At 28.8% G+C, this 27,000-nt stretch overlaps 2 protein-coding genes across 3 annotated transcripts in view; one reads left to right on the forward strand and one right to left on the reverse strand.

Annotated features, from left to right (window-relative positions):
• LOC108558041 (selenocysteine-specific elongation factor) overlaps positions 1-19,665 on the reverse strand; it is a 35,782-nt gene extending 16,117 nt beyond the window's left edge. Inside the window, exons 1-3 of the mRNA XM_017914828.1 lie at positions 19,169-19,665; positions 18,801-19,052; positions 17,929-18,748 (exon numbers count right to left, since the gene is read on the reverse strand). Of these exons, the coding sequence (XP_017770317.1) occupies positions 17,929-18,748; positions 18,801-19,052; positions 19,169-19,600 (1,504 nt within the window). The 5' untranslated portion in view covers positions 19,601-19,665. The remainder of the gene's footprint in view (positions 1-17,928; positions 18,749-18,800; positions 19,053-19,168) is intronic.
• A 271-nt stretch (positions 19,666-19,936) lies between these two features.
• LOC108558045 (WD repeat-containing protein 47) overlaps positions 19,937-27,000 on the forward strand; it is a 45,421-nt gene continuing 38,357 nt past the window's right edge. The window contains exon 1 of one of the 2 annotated variants that reach the window (XM_017914830.1): positions 19,937-20,418. The gene's annotated coding sequence lies outside the window, so the exon portion shown is untranslated. The remainder of the gene's footprint in view (positions 20,419-27,000) is intronic. The other variant, XM_017914831.1, reaches the window with a different exon arrangement.

Here is a 27,000-nt window from a genome sequence, read left to right on the forward strand (position 1 = left end):
ACTCTAAGCCCGTATAGAACTAATGTATATATGTACTACATAAAATTATACGTATCCCAAGATTAGTTTTAAATTAATATGTTAATTTGTATTCATTATTATGTTAGTGTCCCTCATAAACGTAGGAATATTATATGGGATATTAATATTACTTAAACCGTTATGGATAGTAATGGTTAACAATAAACAATTCATATCACTGTCAATAATTTATTAAAGTAAACTTGCAGAAATAAAATAAATGATGAAAATTAATAATTTAGGACATTTCAGTTTTAAATTTTTTCATCGTTCATTACTTATTCATTATTTATATACATAATACAGGGTGCGTTAGATATTTGAGGACAAAAAATTAATAAATACTGCAAAAGAAATTAACTTTATTTCTGAAAATTTTTAAGGATTGAAAACATAATATTTCTTTATACAATTATTCAATAAAATTACCGTTAGTATCAATAACTACCTCTATACCAGATCTAAATCGTCGACAAGCATGAATTAAATGATTATGATTCATAGCACACATTATGTGTGTTTTCATTGACTTCTCCCCCAAAATCGCTATACACGTAAAAATACAACGGATTGAGGTCCAGAGAATTAGGAGGTCTTTTGATGGCGAAATGGAATGTTGCAGTCATTCTCAAGTTGTTACCACAAGGGGGAGTCACGAAAATTTTTTGGGGGGTTGCAGAAAATATGTTGACAGATCAACCGGGAAGTTTATTTTCAGACAGTCTTTTCATTGTTTTAAGTTGCGGACCATAAAGTTTAAGAAACGCTGGTTTGTTGAACTCCTTGAACTAATTCTCGTTCTGTCAAAGCGTTTATATTGTTTCTCACGCTTGGACAGTTCTGATATGCTGCAATCTTTGTTCTACAACTCCTTATGACTTTCAAAATCACAATATTTTCAAATCTCCATGATCAGCTTTTAGAGAAATAATTGCAGCATGTCTTATAATTTCTTTTGTCATGTGGGATCTGTCATCACTAAATTAGTATCCTGAAAAGTTAAAAGAATTTACTAGAATGCAGTACAACTAGGGTTTGTCGATTTTTAAAACCTGATTATTGAAGACCCGGTTTTTAGAGAAAATTTATGTAATTCGAAAACCGGGTTTTTCAACCAAAAAAAAACGGCTTTTGAGCCTCAACTTAAAAATCAAAAAATGTGACATAATAACATTGAAAAAACTAATATTAATCGTGACATATATTACTAATCTAAAAACATATTCTATTAAATAATAATTACTATTTAGTTATTTATGTAATGTATTGTGTTAATCATCCAATCATTTATTATCTTTTAAAATTTCCGGAAATTTCAATTTCTGTTCTAGGTTACATGTTATTTGTATTAATTATGAATATATTTTTCAATATTTAAGTTGTAAAACTTAACATCAATGATTGTACATAAATGTCCAATAATTCAACTTGGTTTCAGATGAGAAAACAATCTGGCGTTCGTCAGATGTTTTGCAGTAGTTACTAGGAGTTGTATATTAGCGGTTAGTAAGTAAGTTGGCTGAGCATTTAGGTTAGTTTGATTTAGGATTTATAGCAGGTAGAGTTTTACAGTTACGAAATTGTTGTTTGTACAGATAAATTCCTCATTGTACTACACCCTCCGCTGCCCTCCAGCACCCATCCCCACGTGCACATACAAACTAGTTCCCGTTTTGTGAAGCAATAAAACTACAGGAATAACTTACAGAGGGATACTACAACAGCAACTGCGCCACCGCGCCAAAATGTTTACGCGTTTACGATCGGACAATGTATAAATTGCATCGGACATTGCACAATAATAAAAACCAGAATCCATAAAAGTGTATATGTACTGTTCCAAAAAAGCAGCAACGCCGATGGCGACAACAACAACAACTAGGGGTTAATTCCATTAGCATATAGCCAATTCAGCGTTTGTTTGCGCGTGCATTAGCTTTGATTTAGATCAATACGTTTTATTACTATTTTATGTAAATCGCCCCTATGGCATCTAGATATTTATTGCTTCAATATACAATAAACTGCTGCAATATTTATTTCATTATCTTTGGTAACTTAAAATGTGTATATGATAAATCTTTTTATATTGTTTTTGTATTTGTTATAATAATTATGCAACTAGTATTTCTTATCGTCGAATCCAAAAACTATACAACTTTCTATACATGTTTGCTTATTGCATATAGTAGTTTAGCCTGATACACTTATTACGTATAGTATGACTAAAAAATAATTCCCAGGAATTTCCACTCGTGAATTTCCGGGAATTTTTAAGAATTTTATTTTCTGATTTTCATAAAAATATCGCGGAAATATTCCGACAAATATGTACTACACTACAATTTAGTTGTGTTAAAATGATCTACATTTTGAAAACACAAATAGAATTATAACATTTGTTATTTTTTCTTCTATATTCTATATTTAAATATTATTTTTCTAAGCTTTAACCCTTTCCAACCCATTTTTTTTTTTAAACTTTATAAAAGAACTTCTTTAATAATAAAAAACATCTTGCCTGATTTTTTCATTATTCAGTATTACCTACTGATAACAATACATCTAGCTTCAATTCACATTAGTTGTGACAAACAGTTTTAATCGTCGAAAGGAAAAATAGAATTTAGAATTAATGATTCCATTGGTCTGGAAAGGGTTAAAATAAAGTCAAAAATTTGTGTCTTCTATACCTAACTTGTTTTAATTATTTAAGATATTTATATTGTATATTTGAATTATATATAATTATTCATTAGAATATTTTATCCTTTTGCAGAAAATAAACAATACTTGTAAAAGTAAATTAAGAAATCTGTAATATTATATTAATAGAAATCAATATATAAAACCGAGTTAATTGCATTTATAGTTTTACTCAATTTTATTACTAATCAATATTAACTTTTTTGTAGATTTTAATTAGATCAGAAAATTCTATTCTTCAATGTTTTTCATTAATTGATTATATAAAAAATTAGAAAAATATTTTCAGCAATTAATCATTTCCAATATTTTAATTAAATTTATATCTAGAATTAGAATTTAGTAAAAGCGAAGTACATTTTATATATTATGTAACAGAAATCAATATTATTAAACTTATGCTTGTATGAAAATGTGATTTACAATGAAATAAATATATAAACAATTTACAAAATCAACATCAAATATAAAAAAATATTATTACATTTTATGTGTGAGCAGAAAAACGCTGCACATATATAGACAGATAGATACATGTATGCAGTATTTATATGTAAAACGGATAGGAAATCCGTTTGAATATTAATAATCCGCCGTTAATTCAGGCGCAATTCAATATTCCAATATTTACTATATGAATTCGGCGGATTAAAAACGATGGCGTTCGACAATCAAACAACCAATACTAAATCCAATTACAAATACACATGAACAGTTACGTCCAGAAAATCCCGAAACCCCTCCCCCTCGGGATGATTGCATTACACATGCGAACATCGAAATGTATAGGAAAATTATGTCAGTTTGAACGAGCGAACGAACGAACCAACGACGTCCTGAAACTCGTAACCTAATCAAGCCAAGCAAGGGGAGAGGAAGAGGAAGAGGAGATTGGGGAGGACGAGAGCGACGCTTTTAATTTTTCAATTTCCCTATTTGCATACCATAAAAAAATATCGCACATTCACGTTCAAGTCCAACGTGTCCCGCACTTTTTATACCAATTACAGCAATACATGTCACTTTGATTATCCCACTAATGGTACTAAAATCTACTCCAAATATTCACTCATACTTCAAACCTTATAATCGCTGTAAAAATACGCTTTCTTTAAACAATATAGTTCATACTTTTACCACATGTTACTTGAAACAATTATAATTTAACAATAGATAGCACACATTGGAGTATTGTAATGACGCAATCATTTAAATTAATTAAAAATCGGATTAGAAATATACTTTAAATTCTCAAACTTGCCATTTTGTTTTTTTTTGTAAAAAAAATAAGTTGAAATTAAAAGAAATCAATAGAATATTGTTGTTCATAGTAAAAACATAAATATTTAAGTCATTTAGATTTCTGACTTAGTGCATATATATGTGATTCCGCTTAATGGGGATACGTCGAGACTAGTATATTTGTCCCGATTTAACGGCTGGTTTAATTATACGAAGTTCCAGTTCCATTTGTTATTTGCTCGGTTTTGTTTCCGTACTTTAGGATTTATCCCTATAAAACGGCTGTCCCGATTAACCGGTGTCCCAATTGAACGGAATTGACTGTATTTTATTATGATTTTTCTCGAGAAACATAAATCTTTGATATTTCCGGGCTGAAAATCCCGGGAATGAACGGATATAACCACAGTGTTTATGAAATTAAATTTACTCAACTACAACTTACTTGCTAATATCTATATCCTATGGAAATCATCTTGTCGATGTTGTTAACACAGTATTTACGAGAAACAGCGGCAGAACTGAACAACAATCTGCCTTCGGCGAAGTATTTATATTCATTACCCATGTACGTGAAAAATCAATACGTTATCATTTTTTTTAGTTTTAGTTTGTAGGAGCAATCCGAACACAGAATCTCCATCGTTGTTTGCATATTGAATTTTCAATTACTGTTACTATGCTGAAAAATTTATTTTATTCTTTGCTGCATCAATCTCTCCAATATATTGAAATAATTGGTTAACGTATATAATACATGTTTCTGTTCGATTAGATACATTTACGATTATTTCTACAAACATGTCGCCAGAACGTATTCGATGTTTATACAAACGTTAACATTCCTCTGTATATTAACCATTTTGGTATAAAATATGAAATAATTTTCAATCCCAAGACAAAACTGATGTCCACTATATAAATTATTAGCAATGGAATATTAATAATTATAAATCTAAAAATATGTTCAATAAAGTATCCAAAGATTCAAAATGTTTTAATTGCAAGAAAAGCAAAATTTAGGGGAAAATTTTCGAAGATATTGGTATCCGCGCGAAATAAATAAAACTGCGGAATAATAAAATGCGAAACTCGATATGCCCTAAACTAAATGTGAAATTTATTCAATTGCATCATATTTCAGTTTTGAATGGGAAACTTTGAAAGCCGAGACGCAATATTGCATGTTTTAGTGGCAGGCAGAAACATTCCTTCTGGCTTCAAGTGCAACACACAGGCACTGGCTAAACCAATTTCCTACGTGACGACGATGCAATAAAAATAAAAATAATCATACAACCACGACCAGGCCACATATTATTGTTGAATGTCTTTCTCTCGTTGCATGTGTATTTTTCTATGCTGCAGTCACTTCATATTTGCGGCGAGAAATGTAGCACCGCAGCATTTTAGCTTCTATTTTTGCATACGACACCGTCATCTCCTTTTTTTTTCGCCCTCTGCGTTTTATATTTATTAACGCTGCTCCTCATCTCTGTTCTCTTTTCTCTTCTATATTCTTTCTTTTTTTGTTGTTCTCCTCCCGAAGGTGAGATGCAGTTGCCATTATGCAAAATGCAAACGAACCAGCTGCCGGCATATAAATATGAATATTTTTATGAAAAGCCATCCTCCTGAATAATTGTCCGTGCTTCTTCTCCAACTATAAATGTTTGTTCGAGCCACTTTTCATAAATAAAGAGAACATATTTACATGAAACAAACTTTTTATAGTTTCTCGCTATAACTTTGCATATAACTAATTCCATGCAAATTTTAAACTTTAATAAACTATAGAATAATTAATAGTATAAAACAATATATACTTATTAGATTTGAACTGAAAAATGTAATTATTTCATTAAATAATATGTTATACTATATATAAACAAAAATATTGCAACAATTATTTACGTACATTTTTAACTAAATAAGTTACTTCCGATTTCATAGAATTTTGCTTTAAGAATGAAATATTTTTTGAAACCAACGCATTCCATTTAAATCCAGACAAGAGATCTTTTTTTTTAATTCAAAGAAAAAGAGAACAGCATAAAGAGAAAGCTCCTTTATGCAATTTGATAAAGATTTCAAATTGAATTATTTGTGTAAGAAGATTTAAATCATTTGATGTCTCTATAAATTTCTTTAAGTTTGTATTCACAAAATGTGAAGATAGAAAATATTGGTTTACAATGGTTTTTCATGATTAAAATATAATACTATTTTTACACATACAATAATAAAAAAAATATTCCATTTTCTCTAATAAGAACAGATTTAACTAATTATAGATTAGTTGGAACAATATCATAATAATAACTGAAATTTACTAAATAAATATTTTGCAATTAATTTATTTATCATACTAAAAAATAAAAAATATCTAACTGATTGTTGATACTTAGAAAAAAAAAATTCACATTGCGTTTGAAATTATCATAATTTATTATTTCTGTTTTAAAATTATTGGAAATAGAATAATATAAATTTATTGAAATAAATATTGTGTGAACAAATTTAGTACATATGTAAATTAATAATAACAACAAATGCTTTAAAATATATCATGGAAATAACTGTTTTTTATTATTGACAAGTCATTTATAGAAAAACAAAATTCGGCGTTGGAAAACTTTGCTATCGAGTCATCTTCCATATAAATTAGCTGTCGGAAACTTCTATAAGTGTTTTCTAGATAAAACAGGTACAAATAACATTTTATCAGAACATGAAAAATATACCTCTACAAACACACAAATTAATAAATATTCTCATTTACTTTATATTTTAATACTTTTATTAAAACTTGAGTTTGTATTAATAATATAGTAATTAATTATTATGAAGGTGAATTTTTTTCTTTATATATTTACGATAGCAAACTTTTTGGATTGCGGTACCCTTAATATATCAGATTTTTTTCTTAGCGCTCTAAGAAAAATGTTAATTTTCGCGGCGTACAGTTTAGAGTATTATATTGTCACTATTTTTTTTCTTTACTATACTTATTAACTTGTCTAAATAAATCAATTATTTTTAATTTAATTCGCAATATTTTCTTTATTAGTACAGTCAAGTTCTGTATTCCAAAGAAATTACAGCAATTACTCGCATGGTGCGTGTAATTGTTTCCACCAATATTCCGCACTGATTAAAACCGCACTAATCGAGGACTTAAATTTACGTAAAAACACAAAAGAGACTTGATTGTATAGAAAAGATACGACCTTTTTTTGTGGAAAAAAAATTAGGTATTAATTGTTTATAATTTATAGGTATATCGCGCAAAAAAAAATAGTTCTTTTTGATAATTTAAAACTGTACTGTTTGAAACTTGTACTTTATCACGGAAATATTAATAGATTTTTGAAGTTTTGTTATCTTTACAAATCAAGATATCTTTTATAAGCCTAGTTTTACGATTTTTGCACTATAGCAAATTTACTTTCATTTACTTATTTTTCAAGAAATATTTTCATTATTGACAATCTGATCATGATAAACCAGAATATTTTTTATAAGAAAAAAAAACGTTCTGCATAAAAGTTTTTGTCACTATAACATGTAAATATATACACTATTTAAAGGAGAATATTAATGATTATCTTACTTGATGGTGCGGAAAGGATGCTGACCGCGAAAATATTTTATAATTTTAAGGGGGCCGCGACTACTAAAAGCTTAGGAACCACTATAGTGAAACCGCACTAATCGAAGCCGAACTATGGTAGGTGTTACTATAATGTTTACTTAATTATATAGGAACTATACAATAAAAAAGAAAGATAAAAAATAATTCTTGCATGATTTATTAAGTACCATATTAATCAACTACAAGTGCATATTTTGTGCAGAACATAAATAAGCTGATAATTATAGAGCTAGATAGATAGTAAGAGTCTTCACGCGCGTAAATCTTCATGTTTCACTATAATCATAATAAATATCTAATCAATTTAATAGAACAACATAAGGTATATATGGCATTGGTTAGTGCATTCATTATTATTAACTAACCGTAAATAATAATATAGTATAATATGTGTTAAAGTGCCATGTATTAACTTTCCACATTTATAGCCACTTTCGTGATGTTCATAATTAATGTTTCCTGTTTATATAATTATAATAAACTTTGTATATTTTATAATAATCAATCAATTTTATAAATAAAAATACAGCGATTAACCGCAGTCTCTAGCTATTTGTATGTTATTATACAATAAATTTTATTATTGCAACAATATTAAAAAAAAAACATAATATAACATTTCTATGCAATAACAATAATGATGTAACAAAAAGTCAAGTGCTGAAAATTGCCATTTCTGCCATTTTGTTCATTATTATTAATTTAAATAAACATGTAAATAATAATTGTAATTTGTAAAAAAAATAGCAGAAATAATGATTGTTAATAACTATTTGTAAAGGCATTTTTAAACCCTTTGTTTTTATGTTTATGTTACTTTACTTTTCATTAAAAAAATGCATATATTTATATAAGTAATATATTATATTTCATATAAGTAAATACATTATTTATGGATTTAATTACAGGTATACCCCGACTTACGAGCTAGTTCCGTTCCAAAGGGTTGTTTGTAAGTCGGGGGAATTTAAAAAAAATCGAAATATACTTATCTTACCACACTTTATCATGGTTTTTATTTGTATACATATTAAATTCCGTATTACTAACTGCATAAATTTGAAAAAGTAGATGAAAATAAACAAAATACTTTTCAATGCAACAAAACAGATAGTAAATCATCCAACCTGTATTTTATTGTTTAAAATTCTCGTGTATTTAATAAACGTAAATATTAATAAACCTTTCAATAAAAAAATCTGTAACTAATAAATATTCTACCACAAAATTATAAATATTAGTTTAAAAGTAATGGTTTTGAAAATAACGTCGATCGTGCATTCCAGATGGCCTGAACTCTCTCGTTTTCCTGTCACCCTCAATTTTAATGTCTATGCATCTTTTGTTGCAGCTGTTTCCAACACAATAAACAAGCATGAAATGGCGGCAAGGTGAATAGAGCATCGGTGCCAGCCAGGCTGCAAGGTTGGCAATTAGATAATTTGTTTCTCAGCCTGGAGGCTTGGTACGAAGAGCATCCATAAACGTGCGAACGGCAGAAAAAAGGACATAAAGAAGCGGGAGAAGAAAACGGTGGAAAATGTATAACGAGGGGAGGAACATCCCCTGTATAGTAGCAGGTGCATTGTTTCCGTACGAAGCGTGAACAGAAAAATAAAGTACAAAGCGTATAGAATAAGGCGCGCAAATTTTCATACTTTGTTTCAAGGAAAATGTATGAGAAAAGAACAAGAGAAGGGGATACAAACATATGAAAACGAGATATCACATCTCATTCTTGTAAATGTTATATTTTACGAAGCTTCTAATTATGCACACTAGACATGGGTATATCCATATTCCCTTGACAAATTTTTGCAATTACTTAAACCTTTGTACTTTTAGTTCCAAATATTTAATATTTCAATTTTAATATATTTTTTTTATGTCGTGTATTTTTATTCACAATCATCAATGTGAACATTGAGTAAATTTAATATCGCGCTTGACATAAGGTAGGTGATCTTTCCCAGTGGATAGTTACCATTATGATGACTTTTAATTTTTAATTTGTTGGTTGGCTGTCGTCTTGTAGGTTAACTTCAGTAGTATATTGATGCTCTGCGATTCAATTATTTCATTTGATTGTGAATCTGATAATTACAATATACACTACCCCAATTTCTATCTGCTTATCTGGTAACCAGTACCCACCACAATCATTAGTAGGATTAATTATTTATCCAAGTTAACAGATCATGTATTCAAGTACTTTAAGCAATAACAAATAATTAGTTAGTTATTAAATATTATGTAAAATCTAAAATCAAATTAAGTTCATTACATAATACATTAACTGAGAAAAAATCTATCAATAATTGGTGTATGCGCCGGGCAAACTTAATATATATCATATAGCGTAAACCATAAACATTATTGTTATTTACTGCTTGTTAAATAAAATTGATGTTTTCGAAAGAAGTGGAAAATATATCTTATAAAGTGTGGATACCTACATTGCAAATATATAAATATATATATGAGAACACACGTTTACTGCAGAGATGCTGCTATTTATAGATTATAGATTTTCCCGGATACCATGGAAAAAATTGGTCGCTCGGAAAAAGTAAATATATGAAATCAGATATAATCGTTCTCATATATAAGGTAAATAAAAAATGTTCAAATAAATGTAACGGCGATATCTCTTTTATTTATTTTGTTACATAAAGAAATACTAATATTTCACAAAGCAAATATATTTCAAATATTACGATAAATACATATTTATCAGTTATATTATATTATAAGGCTATGAATTACTGTTTATTTACTAGTTTATTATTGGTCCTAATTTGCGTCAGAAGGTGAAAAACCAAAGTATTTTCATCTTCTTTAATTATTTAACAAAATATGTATAATTTATAAAAAAATATCCTGTACACTCTGCCAAATCAGGACTGTAGAAATGATATTCTGTAGAACCAAGAAGATTAGTTAAAGTATCAAACCATAGTAATAAATAATAAAAATATGATGAATACACTATTCGAAACGATTATTGTTACTAATATTAACCATAAATTGCTATGTATTTTTTTGTAAGAAAAAATTCAATTTAAATTTCATTTATTTTTCTTTATTGTTGTTACATTATATTTCAGTTTTGAAATTATTATAATACTAAGTGAGAACTTCAGTCTGAATATTTTAATGATAAATCAGCCATTTTTTAATTATACATTAAATTCTCATCAAGTAATGAAAAATACCGTTTTTTTTTATTTGGACAAAGCATTACTTTTTTGTATAAAAATATTTTTAAATTAAAAAAAAATACAATTTTTATTTCCTTTTAAGCGGTACTCTTATAATTTGGTTTCCATCTAGCGGGGAATAATAAATGGGACAGTCCTCCTACAACGCGTTTCTCTTATAACGCGGTTTCTGTATACAACTTACAACTTAATTAGCTTAAGAACAATGTTCAGAAGAGATTTTAGAATATAAAGTTAAAGTTTAGATGAAGAGAAACTGTTGACGTTAATTGATAATAGATCTATCAATCCCAGGACACTATGGAATAATTTGTAGTATTGTCGATGTGGAGTCCTAGTGGGTTTTTTGGAATAGTCTTGACTTAACAGTGTACTTAATCGTATTTATTTAACACTTAGGTGATGTAGATTCTTAATTTAGCTTCCAGTTGATACAAGCATAGGTTACTGTTGAAGAGTAGTATAGACTAGAATTATTACTAGGACTAAATCGGACTAGGACTCATAGGACTCACGTGAGTCTCGGGCTAACTAGCAATAACCTAAAACAACGAAAGTGCAGTCTCATATGTAAGAAGACGTACCGAATACAAAATAATATTCTAAGGGTAGGGGCTAATTTGCCATGTGGGGTATACGTTAAAGGAGCCGGCGGATGTACTTGATATACAGTGCACATAGTACTTATTAACATATATATCAATAATTCAAAATAACACAACACTATCAGAAAAACATTGGATAAATGTATGGATGTGAAAAGGGGACTTAATTTGGGTAAATAATTAGAATTAGGAATTATATTAATTCTAAGATACTTATAACGCGATTTCAATATCAAGTGGGGTAAATAATGGTAGACTATAGTTTACTTTATAATATAGATCAAAGTTTCCCTAACTTTTCCTGCGACTGAACATCTTGTACATCCTGAAATTTTCACGGAACACCTTGTTTATTTTGAAGGGAAGGTAAAATAACACATAACCAATAAAAAAACGGAACACCAGTATTCCGTGGAACATAATTTGGAAAACCCTGATATAGATGATTGTTCATTTCTATTATTTTTCTTGTCCAGATCTTTCTTTACCGTGGTTCGTGTAAACCGTGATCGCAACCGGCGTACTTATCTGTTGACTGTTGACTTATTTTATAAGATTAACAATAATATTGTCTCTGCAAAATCTAATTTTACAAGGAAATCAATAAAAAAAAATATAGATTACCTTATAAAATGATTAATAATGTGTTTTGGATTTGGTAGTGATGTTTCAATAATGTATATCTCAATAACATATTTGAGAAAAAATAAATAAATTAAAACATTTTGTAATAAATTAGCTACATAAGATGTCTGTCGTAATTGGTGAACTTGTATATATGTTATATAAGGATTTATTTTATTTGTAGTATATTATGCACCGATTATATATTTAGTCTTATAAATATAACAGTATATTAAAACTAAACAATATATCAAAAACATAATATATTTGCGAGCTTAGGATATTCCGGTGTCGTTGTTTTTTTTCATTCTTCCTTTATTTTTGGGTCCATCCTATTTTCATGTTTTTTATATGTGTACGTATAAGTGTGTGTATGTATATATATATACAAACACAAAGATGAAAAACAGCGTTCGCTGTCAAGCTCAGATAAATCCTATTTTAAGACCGACAGACCGTAAAGTTTTTTACTCTAAAAGGTACGGAAAGCAAACGTACGTACTATCTTATATATCGGACATCAAAATACACGCGAAGCGACAGGCTGAGCAGTTTCCCAGAGGACGTGTCATAAGAAGAAACGGAAGAGGAAAAAAATACTGTTTAACCCCGCACGCATCTTATACCCATCAAAATGTATAACATATATAGAGATTCATGTATATCATAATGAAAACATATGTATATTTTACATTAATACATAAAACATAACTTAAATATTATGGAAATTTTTATTATTAATACGGTGGTAAATGTGCTAATAAAAAATGATAAATATGTACTAATAAAAATAAATTGATATTAATATGAAGCAAAAATTATTTTTTTAATATTATTTTAGAGGAAATTGGCAATACATTTGAAATACTTATGAGAAAATGGAAATAATAGGACTATCTTTTGTATTTAGTTATCATGAAAGAATATTCTAATTTTATTTAATTTATATTATTAAATTAAATATCAAACTATTTTCATCAAACTTTAAATTAATATCCTAGGTTTAATTGATTATTGATCAATTATTATTTACATTCTTATCCTAGTTTAAAGTTTTTCAAACCATTCATAATTAAGTTAAGTAAATATGAAAAAGATAGAAACTATAAGAAATTATGTTAGAAATTTTCATGATTTTCTCTACCAATCGGTAATATAATAACGCTGTGTAAGTACGTGTCCCATTATAAGTTTTATATTGCCATAGCAGATTTCTATTCTCATAAAGTCCACTGTTGACACACATTGAATTTCGTTTGCTGGCGTGCAGATTTACTGCCAAAAACCAATTTATAAGCATAACACACAAGTTCCTTTTTCCAGCCTCTCCACCGAATATTGATTGGATACGTTATGACTTCGTGATATAAAATGTATAAAAAAATGAAAGAGGAACGAGCTCCGGAGCAGCAGAGTAAGTAAATAAAAATCTCTATTTGTGTATTCCATTTTATAGAAATTTTATTGAAACAATATAAACATGTACGCTGTATCCAGTATTGGGTTTTATAAACACTAGCAACAGTAAATCATATATTGTCAATAGAAAAATTCCAGTATATTTCTATGTATAATACCATTTATTCAAAAATAAAATTTTTATATTTAATCGACAGTTTATAATGAGCATCTACATCAATGGTTTGCAACAATTTAATAGCGATTTGATTAAAATCACTTATTTTTTCATGTTTCATTAGTAATATAGTTTTATAATGTTATTACAAAGATAAATAAATCGGCAAGTACATGCACTTCATCGCGAAGGAGGATAAAAAGTGTTGCTACTGCGAAGATGACCTAGCATTATTTAGATGCTGCAGATAAACAAATATGAAGCACAAGACTTGGAGAACTGTTCGATGCAGATATCTTCGTTGGTGGAATGCTGAAAAACCAAGAGAACTTGGACATCGTAAGAAGATATGTATCAGGGGTGTTGAAAGAAAGAAAATTTGCTAGCAAAGACAATCAACATTTCGGAGAAATGACAAAGTACCGGACTTGGATGCCAATCAAGAAAGGGAGAGCTTTTAGTACCACGACTCTACCCGAAATCCCTATGCAAAGTTCTCTACAAAGGAATTATTATTCAGAACACTGTAAAATTCTGGTTATTGCACATATTTTAGTGTGCTATATATTACAAAAATATATTATTTCGAGCCTATTTGAATATAGATGTCAAACTTCTACAACGATTTTATCTCTTATAATTGACAAGACTTAAATAAATAATAAAAGTGTTTTAGTATCTTTCAGTTTTATTTAGTATTGAAACAAAATCAACCTAAATTGTAGCGAATAACGTATGTTTTATAGCTGACCATAAAAAAAGGTTGTTTTATTTAGTTCCCATTAAAGGAACGTATGAAATTTTCATGAGTAATGCCGTTTGTAATTACATTTGGCATTCATCGATCTCGTAATGAATGCAATTTTATGTATTACTTGATAAAATTGACTTAATTCCATCTAAAAAAAATGTGGATCAAATGTTTAGCGCGAGTAGGGAGGGTGGTTAAATTACGCGCCGTTGGTATAAGTAAGCCATTTAAGGGAAATAAGAAAGTGGGCCTATATATAAATTTATGGTGTGCGAGGGGCGTTGAATGGTAAAGGGGGTGGCAGAATAAGGGTGCGAGAATGTGTGTGAGTGCGTATGTACGTGTGCGAGCAGGGGAAAGGATCTCAGGCTGTTCTTATTTAAAAGGAATGTACACATAGGGCGCGTTGCACGTAGAATTTTCCATTTCCTTATCCGGAAAACTCGGCCGTCTCCGCGGTTAAAAGAACCGGAAATTATTTCTTGGGGCACCGACGAGGCGGCAGACTATACTAATTTCAAACCCGCACACTCTCCCAATTTACGTACTAATTGCATTTTTCACTTAATAATTTCCGCTTTTCTTCTACATCTGCTTTATTCCTCCCTTCATTTTCCGTGTCATGCGAAACTCGAGGAGCTTCTATTTGTATATATATATTTTGTAAGTAGAAAATGAAAAATATGTAAATATGAAAAGTTTTAAACGACAGTTGAAATTTTGATTATCCAGATAATCGCATGCACAAACACACTCATACTATAATTATCTTCGGCAGTGTTAGGAAACTTAAGGTAATAGCATGCGCACGTGTAATGGCAAATGGAATGGTGGCTGACTCTGAAATTATGTTAATTGCAGTTAGAAATCTCGAAAGACCATTTGCTCTCTCTACAAATAGCACTTGTAAAACAATTTATATTCGTGCTAATTAACTCCATAAGAAGATCACATTTCTTTCACAAAACGTGCATTTAAAATGTAACAATAGTAATTCTATATAAGGACTACATAATTTGTTAAAATACGTAATTATCTTTATTTAACGTCAAGCAAATTATCCTTTGAGTTATAGAAATGTAATATAGACAATTCACTAGGCATTCATATTTTTAAATAATAGAAAGATTATTTGGAAACTCAAAACTAAACATACAGTCATAACTCAATCAACGTCTGATAACAAGGCTTTGATACAAGTCCGCAATTTCAAGAAAAATATGACCAGAAGTTGTACTTTTTTTTATATCATAATAATCTATTGACATTAAATGGATAAAACTTGATATTTACCCCTTGATATTTATTTTTGAAATGCCTCAGCCTATTTATTGTTTCAGTGTTGTCGAGTAGGGCAATAACCAGATCATTATTATGTAACTCCAATCTATCTTGCTATCTTCTACTAAATGTTGGTATTGTATCCTCCATATTTATATGGAGATCTTCGTGTATTTGTATATCGTTGACGAACCACGGAGCCCTAATAATATATCTTAGGCATTTTATTTGGAACCTTTATATGATTTTTATGAAAGATTTGCTGGCTGCACCCAACAATTGGATTGGTATCCATTGGTGGCCGACCATTTTATTATCATCTATTGTATAATTAATATGTATATTTGTTAGGTCTACCACTTTCCTCTTAATTATTACAAATCATATTTCATGTATCCATAAAATATACAAGCGGATACTTGCTCGTGATTATTTAGAATAACTTGTGGAATATTTCGAAGTCCCTTTTTGAAATGGATACATTTCTATATTATATAATTTAGTCTTAGTTAGAGTTGGTTGGAGGATCGAAGTGAGAACAGGTCTTATTTCCTAATTATTAACTTAAGAGAAGAATGTAACTTTCAGTAAATAATCCATGAGCGAATTTAAAATTGAGGAGGAAAAAAATATTTGTTCAATACATTTTATTTTATTCCTTTTAATATTTTTTCCGTGCTGAAATTAGATAGCCCTTAAATCAGAAGAATTTATTACATTATAAAGAATTGTTATTATTCATTTATATATTTTTAATTTGTATTCACACAACGGAGAAACGAATGAGTAAATTAGAGGCAATAAAGTTGGAAAAAAAATTGATTATGAAATAGCCTTAATAACTGTGTTATGGGATAAACTGTTCCAGCGGATAAATACTACAAGCAAATCATTACAAGTCGTGCAATCGAATTTACTCCATGGGGCAAAATCTGTCCGATTTTTTAAAGGATTTAAGAAAAAAAATTGAAGATATTTGTGTCAATACAATTAAGAATAGATACTATAAAAATAATGATAGAAGAATAAAAAATGCAGTTTGGACATCCAATAATGACACACGTTTCGATGGTAGGTAATATTCTATAGTTAATATAATGTAATATGTGATGTACTCATATTTGAGATATCCAGGAAATTCACAGCGATGTTTGGAACGATTTTCAAGTTTTTGTCAATGATGAAATGAGTAGTGATGAATTTACTCAATGTGTTAAAGAAGTAGTTCTCCATTTTATCAAATATACCAAGGAAGAAAACGTATCCCATCCTGTCGATATGTATAAATTATACGTTTCCTAATTTAGAAACTATTGTGAGAATTTTTTAGACAATGTTATGTGCAATACAAGAGGTAAACCTTCATTCTCCGTACTTAAACGGGTTAAAAAATATTTACTTAATTCAATGAGTCAATTACTTTTGAGCAATTTGTCACTTATGTTATTGATGTTGTTCCATTGTTAAATTATGTATCTATTATTGATAAGTTCTCAAGAATGAAGACCAGAAAAGTTCATTCATTGTTCATCTTTATTGTGTTTTGTTTTTTTCTAGTATCTAAGAATATTATTTTTTTTATTTTTATATCTTATTTTTATGTGTTTATATTATTGTTTATTTGAAAAATTAAAAAAATGAATCATCCTATTTTAAGTAGGGTAAATTCATTGAATCAATGAAGTTCATCAGTTTTTCAATGGGTTCTACTGCACTGAGTTTTGTTTCTCTGAGTTCTGCTTGTACAGTAATGTATATTAAAATATCCATAAATTCTAGAAGAGATAAAAAAAAAAAGAAATAAATACTCAAATATGTAAAAAGGTATATTATTTCAAATTACTATTACAATAATTATGTTCTTTTAGTGTTAGGCAGTAGTGTGTTGATATCAAGCAATACTTCTCACCATTTAAACATTTTAATTGCTAGCTGCTCTTGTTGGAATATAAACTCAGAATGTTGATAATTACTAATCTTACTATATTTGGTGTTCACTGCTTGATGACGTGTTCTACCTCTTATTGCCTTCAATACGCAATAATAAAACAACATTATATTACTTAATTATGACTCATTGGAGAATACTGTTAGTTAGTGATGGATGAAGAAGGAAATGTTTTTTTTTTAATATTTATATAGTTGATTATGTATATTATTTTATTATTAAATTAATCTGAATCTAAAAATCTAATTTAGAAAAATAATTATTAATTGAAAATGAAAATAAGAAAATCATTGTTTAATCGTTTTATTTACATCAAAAATATATTTCTTAAACTTCAAAGTCACTTCCATGGCCTTCCCTTTAGAATCATCAATATTTATACTTTCTTTGAAGCAAACTTTCACCTTCCCACTTTTACCAAAACTACCTTCAATATAACCAATCGCCCCATTCGATAATTCGACATTAAAGTTGCAAAACTTTTGCATATCGCTATTCTTATGGAACATGTTCTTTATTATCACAGCATTCTCGTTAACTATTCTATCCACAGCCCCATGTTTACAGCAAGTTTTATAAACTCGCATCTCATTCAAGACACTTTTATCACTCCAGGAATCCAGTAGCCTACCCCAATAGGCAATTCTACATTTACTACTGGTATCTAACTTTGTACCAATCATAATCGCATAAGGCACAGAAAAGAAAGGCTTATCGAATTGCAAAAGCGCAAAGTAATTGCGTTTATTCGTTTCATCGATATCGTAAGTTTCTTCAAACAAGTATTCGTTTTTTAAATCATATACTTCATTGTCTTGATCGCATGAAAACAGCGTAATTTCAGCTGGGATCGTCTCGTGACCAATCGTTATGTTATATTTCGACTTGGTCTTGATTGTTTCCTTGAAATACTTAATGGCATTCAATTTGATAATACCGAAATTGATGAGTTTCCCAAAGCCAGGTGTACAAGCATAACCTCTTTCCAAGAGCTTAGCATCTAATTGATTGATGCAAATTCCAACTCTATCACCTTGCATAGCCTCAGATACAGGTTTCCTGAAAACCTGCATAGACTTAACTTTTTTTGATGCACCAAGCTCAGGAATATTAATTTCCTAAAAAAAAATAATTATTATTTGTAATACTTCAATAAGCCATACAAATTACATCATTTATCTTGACAGAGCCTTGAATAATGGTCCCAGTTAACACAGTTCCTTGTCCTTTGATGTTGAAACAATGATCAAAGGAGAACAGCAGTTTATCATTTTTGCTTCTGTTTGGAAGATAAGTAAATTTTGAAATGCACTCTTTCAGCTCATCAATTCCTAATTTTTGTGTGGCAGAAACACCAATAACTGGTATATTCTCATTACCAAAAGATGTGTTATTGAGGACTTGCAACATCTTAGTTTTGACCTAAAATAATAACATTAATATTAACATATGCAAGTATACAAAATGTAAACTCAAATAAAATACTTGTAGATAATTTCAATTCTTAACAAACATTATAAGATAACTAAACTACAAACCTTATTAATATTCTTGCTACGTTCTTCAAGATCAAGTAAATCAATCTTGTTTAAAACCAATATTAACTTTTTACAAGTTATTTCACCAATAATAATACACTCTGCTGTTTGAGTTTGTATGCCTTTAGTAACATCAATCACAAGGATCATCATATCAATAATCTGTGCACCTCCGAGGATGGTTTTAATAAGACTTGCATGGCCTGGACAGTCTACAAGAGTATATTGAATCTCTTTAATGTCATTGCATAAGTGATCAGGTGCTGGTAGAGTGAAACTGCTAAATCCCAAATCCAAGGTGATACCTCTTGCCTGAGACTGGGAACTTTTATCGAAGGAAGCAGTGCTTGCAATCTCACTTAAACATTTGGCAAGACTCGTTTTTCCGGAATCAATGTGTCCCAATATTCCAATATTTAAATTCATAGGCATCTTTGGATGGAAAGAAATGTACAGCAAATAATAAAATTATATGAAATAAAGATAGGTTAAGTTAACAGGACGTTGTTCATTTGGTTGCCTGCGTATACTTTTATTTTGTTGTAAATATAAACAATATTCGAATTTAGTTGTCTTGTATGCATTTTTGCAATCAAGATTAAAACAATTATCTTAAGTTGTTTAATTAAATTATATTGATAATAAGGTGATGCAAGTGATAGCTTCGACTGAGACGTAATGATTATAAATAACAATTTTATTTTAGTACATGATCTTGATGATGTTTTTATAACTTATCGAGGAATTCGAATATGCGAGCGTTATTTTTGAATTTCCCTCTGTGCAGTGTTGAATATAATACCATCTGTCGAGGTTTAAACAATTAGTTTGCAACGTTAAAACGGTAGGAAGGATTTGGAGTTTTCGGTGGAAACATGACTAAATGTAAGGTCAGTAAACTTAAAATTAAGCCGGTTTTACAATTACCGAAGGATATTTGAGTGTGTGACAGTGCGCAGTGTAAATGTGGTGGTATTCGTGCGTCTTCACATCTTCGGAATAACCTAAAATGTACATAAGTTTTACTTCTGTCGCGGAGAGTATTTGCAAATAAATCTCAGCGGTTCTCGAGACGTGTGGACGGTGGATGAGTATGATCAATTGTAAGGGAATACAGGAAGGTCGATCTGTTTGTTTTCTACTGAAATAATGTGCTTCTTACGCTATTGACAGCCAAGTTTTCTGTCAAAACTAAGGTGAATGGTTATGTGTGGAAGAACTTACTCCTAAGGACCTATCTTTTTTCTGAGGTGAGTGCAATCAAGTTTCGTTTTTTTTTATCAACCACTTGCGTCTTATCACCACTCAAGAAAGACAATACCAGACTGATAACCACTGATTCCAACCAATGCACTCCTGTTATCACCAACTCAATAAATAGATAATCAATCCTGTAAATAATAACAAATTGGTATTGTCAATAACAAATGCTTACTGCAGCTGCATTTCAGGCTTTAATAGACCAGTATGTATGCAGCTGTTTGCACAAGAGCCTTATGTGAATGGGCAGAGAATAAAGGAATGCCTCTAGGGGTGTCCTTTTTCAACATCCTCTTCAATCTATATCTGGAAGAACATACATAAAATATTACTCATCTTACAGTTAAATATATGCAAAACGCAATCATACATTGAAGATACAATCAACTAAAACACCTCAATTTTAACACACCACCAGCATCTGCATTATACAATGACCTAATATTGTAATTAGCCAATCATGAAAATTGTTTATTTATATTCATGTTACTATAATTGTATCATAAATATTTACAGCCACTTTACATTACATTATTCAAAGTGCAGTGGAAATGAAAGTAAATCTGTTGCACTTGATATTCAATCAATGATGCCTTGCATTTCATTCACCTGATTCAAATTCCAGAAGCATTTCCATTTACTTGCAATAGACATTAAATTTCAATCATTGTAAACGAACGCACGAATTCGTGGTATTTTGCAAATATAATTATTTATAAAATTCAATTACAAGAAGTTTGTTGTTATGATCACAACAATTTTTTTTATTTGAGTAGGTGCAATGGCATTTTGAAACGTCGCCAGGCATGGAAAGTCAATAAGAAAATTACCATACATTAATAAAATTCATATAAAACGCTTACCTGCTCGAACGTATAACCGAAAAAGTATTGTGTTTATCTGGCTGGATTCATACACACATTTAGGTTTCTATAACTTGTAACAATTTTATTATAATTATGTTACTAAATTTATATATTAAACATTTTTATATTAAAATGAAAATGAGTCACATTCCAGTTACCTAGAACAGGTTTAGGTCAAAAGCCTTTCAAACAAAATATTTTTACTTATTTCTATTATTATTATTTAAAAGTTGTTACAAAGAACATAAACCTGGGTTAACAGTTATTTTTAAGTAATTTTTAACAGTAACTTTAACTATTTCTTTTTTTTTATTCTCGAAACATTTAAAATAAAAAGCAGGAATTTAGCGAAGCGAAAGGTAAAAATGTGTAATGGTGAATTCAAGTGCACATACATCTGTAGCTCATTTCAATTATATTTAATTGTTCTCTGTTTGAAACGTTCAGTTGACGTTTTCTTACGTGCTGCTGTTGGAAGAGTATCTTTTTTTAACATCAATTCCAACAAAATCTTCCACCATGCGGACAGGACATTCCAGCCTTTCTAGTATCTCTCATATCTAGATGAAATCTGTAACTTGGATTTTTTTTATATATGATGTTTTTTTTAATTATTAATATCTATCTATATTGTATCTGTAATTAAAAGTAGAGTACAAAGTAGACAGACATAAGATCTTTCATTTACCGACATTCGTACTTTTGACAAAATATTAGAAATAATGAGGACTAGATAATCGAAATTTATAAAATTCTACTATAGCTTTATTTTTTTTTGTATCAATAACATATTTTATAATAAAAACAATAAAAAATATTGGCTGTAATATTTATAACTTATAATGTACATTGACCTTATATAATGATAATTTCTATAAAAATATAAAATACGAGTTTATGAAACATGACCAAATAAATCTTGTTTTAATGGGAAAGTATTGGTCTAAAAAAAACTCTTCATTCAACTACATCTATATTAATCAAACGAAACGTATAAAAAAGGTGACTGAATTCGCGACCTTCTCGCTTGTAAATGGACCAAAGAGAATTACTCTCATTAGTTGCTCAGCAAGATTAATTCCATTGATGGTTTCATTAAAACTGAAAGATCTGTTCGTGTTCATTTCTTAATTGGAAAAACAATCTGAAGTTGTCAACTTGATTGATTAATGGTTATTAAAACAGTGTAACAACTGTTTTACACTAATAAACGTTGATGAACAATAATTTAATATATGATTTATATAATTATTTATTATTTATAAGTTATGTTCGATTTTTAAAATTATGAGTTTATTACAAGAGTTCAACACTGCACAAATTCACGTATGCTTGATTAACAAAGTGATTGATGGTGCATTGATAAAGTATCCTCTTAACAAATAGTGTTTTTATGAGTTTTATCTAGTCTATCTTTATAAGCACTTACATCTAATACCCACTTAAAAACATTCAAGTATATCAACAACTCTTTACTAACTTACTACCTATACTTAAACTACAACAATCAAATCAATATGCATGTTTTCATGAAGTTTTATGTTATAGTCATTTTGTAATGTAATAGAAACGAAGTGAAATTTTTATATATATTATTTTAATGGTTAATTTTGCGTTTGCAATTCAACGTTAAACGAACTTGCTACTTCGAATATCTTAAAAGAGTGGAGAAAGGGAAAAATATTCTCTAATTGGTTGAGGTAAATGCACACACCGTGTTTTTGTTAATTATGCATGTAGAATATAATTGCTCGCGTTCATCTTTGTATATGCACATAAAGATGCATACCAATGATTTTATGTGTAATTAGAAAATTATTTCTTAAAATTTAATTTATCGTTCAAAGGCACTCGTGCATAAAATATGCGAAGAATATTTTCTTTAATTGCTCATAATAAAAAATGATTGAGAAATAGTTTCTTCTCATTTCTGGTGAAATACCAATTCAAAAATGATCTACGCTATAATTACAAAGTAAGCGGATAATTCCAAAATATATTTATTTCTATCATTTCTACATATTTCGTTTAGTTATGTACTATAACTTTTTGCAGCAAGAGTCGAACCTAAACTTTTTGGTATAATAATTTAAAAAAAATATCAATCATAATATAATATGTAATATTTGTGTTTTGTTGAAGAGCCGCATGCGGCTCGCGAACCACCCTTGTACTATAATATAAATTATTTCTTGCGTTTTTCATAATATTAATGTAAAAAAGTTTATATTTTTGTTTTCCATTATTGTATTTGGTGTTGTAATCGTCAAGTTATGATTTTTTTTAAAGAAGTTTTGTACTAGTTTATTTATATGTGAATATCCAGGATGAACATGTTTACATGATTTCTACTACGACGCTTTCCCTTAAAAGTTTTGCTATAGTAATATATAACGCCCTGTCTACAATATTTCTCCTTAAATTGCTTCGATCTTGATGCTTTTGCTATTGTTTCGCCATAATCGAATAGGAAGTCTAAATAAGTTTTAATACACGTTTATGTTTTAGTAAACTTCTTTCTTTATCAGTGAGTTATTTTGATATCATAGTAAAACTTTAAATGTAGATTGACTTTAGTATTATCCTTCTTGGTTAATCTTCTACCTATGCACCGAAATATTGTATTTCTCTTATTTTGCAATAAATAATATATAAACAATGGGACGAACACCATTTCAAAATCGTTTTCTTTACATAACATGTTGCGTTTTATGATTACAAAAATAGTGCGAAAGATTCATATAAAATTAAAAAAATCATGTATTATACCCACTTTTAAAGATTTAATTCTAAATACATAAAACATTTGTTAACAAAACTTTTAATATAAATACATGATAATGTCAAATATATCTCTTAAATACAGTTGTTCAGAATTGAAAATTACGTTTTTATAACATGCATTTTTGAAGTCTGAAATGTGTACTCATTTCTGTATGATTATATCATTCATTACTGCAGAGATGTGTGTTATAAAACTTGGATTGTAAAAGTGTCATTCGCGATTTATATTTACTCCGCCTCGGGGTCCGCACACTTCCGTCTTTTTTAGTAGTTGCAGCCTGAATTAGCGCGCCGCATCATTTTTAGACCGACTTTCAAAGACCATATGGCATGCATAATTTACCATTTTATCCGAAGACTCCGTCGGGTCTCTTCACTCACTAATATATCAGGATCGCTAACCTATGACTATTTTATACTAAAGGAGAAGCACTTTAGTATAATTTAGTTTAATAATTAAAATTGCAGTTTAGTTTTTGAAACAAGCTAAATAAATATTCTATTAGGTACTATTTTGTAAAGATTACGCTTCAGTTTAAAACGTATATTAGATCCACTACTACTAGCTTTCTCTTATAACTGTGGTTTTTAATCTCCCTATAAAAGGATTAATTGATTCAGTGAAGATTAACTTATCACGTGTGGATTCAGCATGTAATTTATAAATGGAAAATATAACTATAACTTTCTATTATAATTATATATAATTATACATTTTTTTGAAGAAAATATAATAAACACTTCCATAATTATATAATTTATCCTGCAGTTAATTATTATATTTATTTGAAATCATTATACATCTGATTATTTGAAAAATAATAACTATACGATTTTCCAGCACTTAAAATAACTGACTTATTTTGATACACGATAAGTATATTCTACAGTAAATTATTATTAATAATATTTGTAATAGAAGTTCGGTGTAGATAATATACACATATGTATATTATCTACAAATGAAGTAATTATGGTAATAAGACATAATATAAGAATTAGGTAACTACTTTTTCTTAATTTAAGTTTGAAATGAATTCCAATTTGTATTTATTTTTATTAAAAATAAACGTAATATAATTTTTTTTTTGTATCATTTATTTTTATTCACAATCTGCCATAATTATGACAATGAGTTGAACAGTTTTTTGACATAGACAAAAAAGAAAATAAAGACAGTAAACAAAATAACAAACATAAACAATTAATAATAGTAAATTTAAACTCATCTAAAATATTGTGACAAATAATATTGCAGTTTCAATTTTGATAGAAGTAGAAATTTGTATGTCTCTGGATGAATTTGAAAGTGTCTCAGCGTAGCTATTTTAAAAATAGACCACCGGACCTGCATTCGAATACGAAAATACACATATCATAGAATTCAGATAAAAACTGCAAGATAAGCAGTTGCGTCGTTATTGCCACGTCGAAAATATACTTCAAAGAGTCAGAAATTAATTAACTAATTTGTGCCGTGAGTCAGCTGGAAAAATAAATGTAATTTCAGTTAATTGTGGATCAAGGTGAATCGCGATGGTTAGGATATTAATTAATTGTTCGTCTCTGTACTGTCACAGAACCTAGGTTCAATTTGTCATTGGTTTCGTATTACTCGAACACGAATTTTTCACCTGTCCCAACGTTTATTGCCATTAATTTTTCATAACTGGGAAATTTATGGACGATGTACAATTTCCCAGAATTATATCTCATGGGAGACATTCTTGAAATGTGCATAATACATATACGAGTGTTGTTAACTTATATGAAAGGAAATAGCATGCAACTAAATATCTCGTTCTTCTCGTTACAATACAAATCAATTAAGTGGCAACAGATTGTTGTCACGTTTCGCAATTTGTTTACATAATTTATTACATTCTATTGTAAAAAACCTCAAGTGTTCCATGTGCTTATTTCATGAAACTTGTTCTACTATTCACATTGTTTTATACTTCCTTGTAAATAAATTTATTCATAGTATGAAATTATAATATTTGGTTATAAATTTCTATTACGACAATAAAACGATATTCTTGGCAGCTAGTTATTAAATTATGTAATTATTTTACTTAATATATAAACTAGTTAATATATTTTATTTAAAGTGGAGTGGAACCTCGTTAACGAGCAAAATAAATTGTAAGAAAAATGTCTCCAAAATGGAACACACACATGGTATATTACATTAGTTTATATGGGGAAAATTGTTTCACTATACGAGTAAAAACGGATTAGGCTCGTAGTTCCACTGTATATAAAATTTAAGTAATTTAATTCTACAAAAAATTGAGGATTTTAAAGTTTAATTACAATTGTTAGAAAAAAACTAGAATTTTTTCCGAGGTTAAAGGTTTTCTGACATTCACTTGACTACATTACTTAGTTAAATTAACTGTAACGTAGATTAACGTCTACAAATACCTATTTGAATAATATAAAGTTAATGTTATAAAACACGTTCTTTCTAAATAATTTTTACTTCTGCATTCCGAAAGTAAATTAGTTCCGAATTAATTACGGTTCATGACTTAACCATTTATGTTGGTAAATATATTATCCGTATTTACGATTTTTGTTTACACTTCAAAGTCGATTAATTAAAAAAACCGGCAAACGTTTCTTCCTCGTTCCGTGAGTTTTACAAAGGAGATCTTTGCGTGGAACTAATTAATAATAATTCAGTTTGATTTTTCTCATTTATGTAATAAATGAATGTTAAAATGATTAGCAGATTTATTATGTAAACTTTGTTTATCTAGATTAATTGATAATAGACTAATATATAAACAAATTGCACTTATATAAAGTGTTTAATTGGTTAACGAATATAATACGTTAAAAGTCAATGTTCGTTATCCGAATTGTTCCTTAAGCGATTATCGATTTAAAAACGGTTTGAGCTTCATATCACTACTA

The sequence above is a fragment of the Nicrophorus vespilloides genome, unplaced genomic scaffold (genome assembly GCF_001412225.1).
Source record: "Nicrophorus vespilloides isolate i.1.1-1 unplaced genomic scaffold, Nicve_v1.0, whole genome shotgun sequence".
NCBI classification, from domain to species: domain Eukaryota; kingdom Metazoa; phylum Arthropoda; class Insecta; order Coleoptera; family Silphidae; genus Nicrophorus; species Nicrophorus vespilloides.